General features: G+C 38.7%; 1 protein-coding gene across 11 annotated transcripts in view; it reads left to right on the top strand.

Annotated features, from left to right (window-relative positions):
- Window positions 1-4,557, top strand: part of CPEB2 (cytoplasmic polyadenylation element binding protein 2) — a 64,529-nt gene that overhangs the window by 57,193 nt on the left and 2,779 nt on the right. For all 11 annotated transcript variants that reach the window (XM_014549325.1, XM_014549323.1, XM_005878145.2 and 8 more), the window contains one exon: window positions 3,359-4,557. This exon is cut by the window's right edge and continues 2,779 nt beyond it. In XM_014549325.1, coding sequence (XP_014404811.1) covers window positions 3,359-3,586 — 228 coding nt within the window. In that variant the 3' untranslated portion in view covers window positions 3,587-4,557. The remainder of the gene's footprint in view (window positions 1-3,358) is intronic.

The raw sequence follows: 4,557 nt of genomic DNA, 5'->3' as shown, positions 1-4,557 counted from the left end.
GAGTGACCAGGCTAGCAGGGAGGGGGCAGTTGGGGTTGACCTGGCCGGCAGTGGGGGCAGTTACGGGCAATCAGGCCTGCAGGTGGGGGCAGTTAGGGGCAACCAGGCCGGCAGGCAGGTGAGTGATTAGGAGCCAGCAGTCCAGGATTGTGAGAGGGATGTCTGACTTCCGGTTTAGGCCTGATCCCCGGGCCTAAACCCCACATTTGAGAGGGTGCAGGCTGGGCTGAGGGGACCCTGCTGTGCACGAATTTCGTGCACTGGGCCTCTAGTATATATATAAAAGCCTAAGCAATGGGCTGATAGCTGTGACATGCACTGACCACCAGGGGGCAGAAGCTCAACACAGGAGTAGAAACCACAGGCATGGAAACATGGAACAGACTGATAAATCTCAGAGGGAAGGGTGGAGGGGAGAGGGCGGGAAGAGATTAACCAAAGATCTTATATGCCTACTAGAGGCCCAGTGCACGGATTTGTGCACCGGTGGGGTCCCTAGGCCTGGTCTGCGGGGATCGGGCCAAAACCGGCTCTCTGACATCCCCCAAGGGGTCCCAGATTGTGAGAGGGCATAGGCCAGGCTGAGGGACCCCAACGGTGCACGAATCCATGCACTGGGCCTCTAGTCTAAAATAAAAATGTATTCATATTTGTATAAAGATACACAATAATAAATATGCAAATAAACTGCATATACAAAATAATTGTCCTAAACTTTAAAACAGTTACTCTTTAGTAGTACTGTTAGATCATCACAATAAGAACTTTTAGGAAGTCCTACTAATGCTAACTGAAAGCCAGCCACCCCGTTGTGTAATTCTGAGTACAGATTACTATCTGAAATAGGGGAAGGAGTGGAAAAAACTCAGTGGTTCATTTACAAATCTATTTCATACTAAAATCTGTGAATTGTTTCTATATAAACCTAAGCAGTATTCTAAAATGATCATGTTTACATTTATAGTACAGATGAGAGATATACTAGGACTATTAGGTAAATTAACTTTTTATATTCTAATTAGTAGCTTTAACTTAAGTGTGTTCTTATTTTCCAGTGTAACAGTGTTTTGAAGCTTCTTCTGGGAGACTGTTTTGCACAATAAAAGACTATTTGGGGGACAGGGGAGTTGATTAATGCTAATTGACTAGACCAGTGGTTCTCAACCTTGGCTGCACATTAGAATCACCTGGGAATCTTTTTAAAATCCTGATTTCTGGGCCTCATCCTCTGGAAATTCTGTTTCTTTGTTACTAATGTTGTGTCCCACTCCATAACAAACAGAATTTCCAGAGGATGAGGCCCAGAAATCAGGATTTTAAAAAGATTCCCAGGTGATTCTAATATGCAGCCAAGGTTGAGAACCACTGGACTAGACCATGTACTTTAGAAGTGTCATCAATTTAATTACCAAACCTTACCATTTAGAAAAGAAGTATAGCATAGGTTCTGTTAATTACATGCAGAGTGTTTTGTTTGTTTGCGTTGTTACTTAAAATATTGGGAAAAAATTGAGAATGGGCTCTGCTTTTATTCAGATATGCATATGAAATTTTTTTGAACCTTAGAATTTCTCTAATTCAGTGGTTTTGAACCTTGGCTGCACACTAAAGTCACATAGGAGCTTTAGAAAAACCTTGACATCTGGGTCCCACCCAGAGATTCTGCTGTAATTAGTCTGGGATGCAGCCAGTTCTCCCCAGGTGATTCGAATGTGCAGCCATGCTATAGACCTCTGATGTAGGCTAACCCCCACTCCTGCAGAGAGGTGATACAGTCACAGAGGAAATTATTTATATTGTATATATTTGTAGTTGTTTAATATTCAGAAGCAGAGGGAAAAGATTGTTGTATTGTCATACCTCATACCTATTTGTTTCCAAAATGAGAATGAAGGACAATTATTTGGGGCAGAGTATTGATTCTTAAGTAGCAACTCATATGCAGAGCAGGTGAATTGAGAAACATTCCTTCTTACACAGGCAGTGGAATCCCTAAGAGAAGTTTATTTTTCCAGATATGTGCTACTAAGGTATTATGGAAAATAAGACTAGGTGAAGAACTGATGAAACTGTTTCACACATGCAAAGTTAAATAGAGATTAGTATTAATAAGAAATAAATGTTGAAATGAACTGCAAATATAAACAATGCAAATCCATTGCCTTCCTATGAAAGGTTTGTTTTACAGTTCTTCTTATCAACTTTTAGGTTGTTTCCAATTATAATTGTTGTTAGTACAAATAATGCTGCAGAAAACACCCTTATATATACAATTTCTGCACAAATGCAAATATTTCAATAGAATACATCCAGAGTAGAAATCGTTGGGTCACTGATTTTTACTGTGGGCAAACACTACCTTATCTCAAGCCAAGCTATTAAAACACTCCAATTTTTCTGCCCTCCTCAGGAAAGGCTGCCTGACACTATTCACTCAGACAAAGGTAGTAGTAACCTTTGGTTCAGAGAGAAGCAAGAAAACAAGGCTATCTTGGCTAATAGTAGCTAATGCTCATTTACAGAGTATTTACTGTGGCACTGTCTTAAATGTTTTTACTTGCATTATCTAGTCTTCACTCGAGTGGGCAGGTTCTTTAATCCTTGTTTAACAGATGAGGTTAAGAGTTTTAGGAATCAGACCTTACTGCAATCTGAGGTCTTCTACCAAGTCAGGCCTTCACAGTGGGACTTTGACTTTCTATCTTATAAATTCACAAAAGTCTAGACATGCCCGTAATAACATTATCCACAGTCCTGGTTCTGAACCAGTTACGTACAAGCAGGTACAGCTCACCTGCGGAGGAGAAATGCTGCCAGGGTCGGTGCTGTCCTGGTGCACAGGTGGTATTGAAACAAAGGGACAAATATGTAAAAACCATTTGTCTGCCATGACTGCTTGATATCCCTTTGCTTTTTCACTCACAGTAACCTCTGAAAATAGTAATACACAGGTATTTTTATGATGTTACTTCAGGAAAGTCAGGGTGGAATGTTTTACAAATCAGTTAGATTTTTGTAGTTTTTAAAATTATTTTCTGTCAATGGAAAATATAGTAAGTACCATTCAGTTTATAGTCTTCTGAAGATTACATTGCCAAACATATAGCAAAATTTCCAAACTAAGTGCTTATTTAATCACATGGTCAATTATAAGCATGAAACATAATATAAAAATGATTAGTTCAAGAACAAAATGAATTTTTTTACCTACTGTGTAGTAAAGCATTTCCCTGGGAAACTGCCTACTTTCTCAACATTTAATGCTGTGTTGTGTTTTTTTCTCTAGAACACATTTTAAATTATTACTAAAATGATTTCTAAAGCAGACTTACTAAGACATTTTTCTGTCATTTTCTAGGTGGAGGTAAAGCCATATGTGCTAGATGACCAGATGTGTGATGAATGCCAGGGCGCACGCTGTGGTGGAAAATTTGCTCCCTTTTTTTGTGCCAATGTCACTTGCCTGCAGTATTACTGTGAGTTTTGTTGGGCAAATATCCACTCTCGTGCAGGACGTGAGTTCCATAAGCCATTGGTAAAGGAAGGTGCTGACCGCCCACGTCAGATCCACTTCCGCTGGAACTAGGAGTAGCAAACCTGCTTCCGTTGGACAAGGAGAGAAAGGCTGCATGTGGCTTACTGTGTCTGAAGATACTGACATGCGGAAGAAATAAGTGCATTCTTCTGCTTTCACCCAACTCAATACATGCATCTTTATCAGCAGCCAAAACACTACAAGCCTCTTGTTTTTCACCAAAACCCTACATCTCAGGCTTACTAATTTTTGTGATATTTTCATGTTAAAATAAAATGTTTTTTTGTATTTTCTCCAAGTTATTTTTATATGTAAAGTTAAAATTAGATATGAGAATGTTTTGCGTAGGGGCAAACAGTCTGCTGCTATATAGTGGGTGAAGCGTGCACTTATTTCTAAACGTGGGTTTTTAACTTCAAGATCTGCCCCAGTAATTTACCAAAGGTAGCAAAATAATAGTGAAGATGGAATATGTCTGCTACAAATGCTTATTTTTATTGTTGCTATTTTCAGTGTATACATAAACTAAAATTAGGGTTGATTTTTTTGCTCTCCATTTTGACTTGCAAGAAATAATACCTCAAGATAATCTGATTTATTAGCTATTTTTAAACATTTTTAATCACAAGCTGTATTAGCTTTGCTGCTATATAGGTGTTATGTGTAAATGCCACCTATTAATACGGGATTGAAAACGTTAGAGACACACTGCATTGCAGATAAAATGCAGGCAGCACAATATGGCCTAAACTGCCATAGTTTTAGAATGTGAAAAATCAATGCATGTTTACTTACCTGTATACACCATATGCATGCACTAGAATTATTAACAAGAGGTGAGGTATTGCAAATGTTCAAAAACAGCTCTCTTGAATCTAGGTAGCATGAACAAATTATAAAATTTGTTTAAAAAAAGCAAACTTGCATGCATTATTGTGACTTCAAGTTTAAAAAATTGCCCTACATGTGTACAATATGCATATTAGTTTTAGAGAGTGCAGCCATTTTGTGATCTGGTCCGT

This window comes from Myotis brandtii, unplaced genomic scaffold, assembly GCF_000412655.1.
Source record: "Myotis brandtii unplaced genomic scaffold, ASM41265v1 scaffold547, whole genome shotgun sequence".
Lineage (NCBI taxonomy): Eukaryota > Metazoa > Chordata > Mammalia > Chiroptera > Vespertilionidae > Myotis > Myotis brandtii.
Note: the sequence above shows the minus strand (reverse complement) of the source record. Positions and strands in the feature narration are given on the sequence as shown.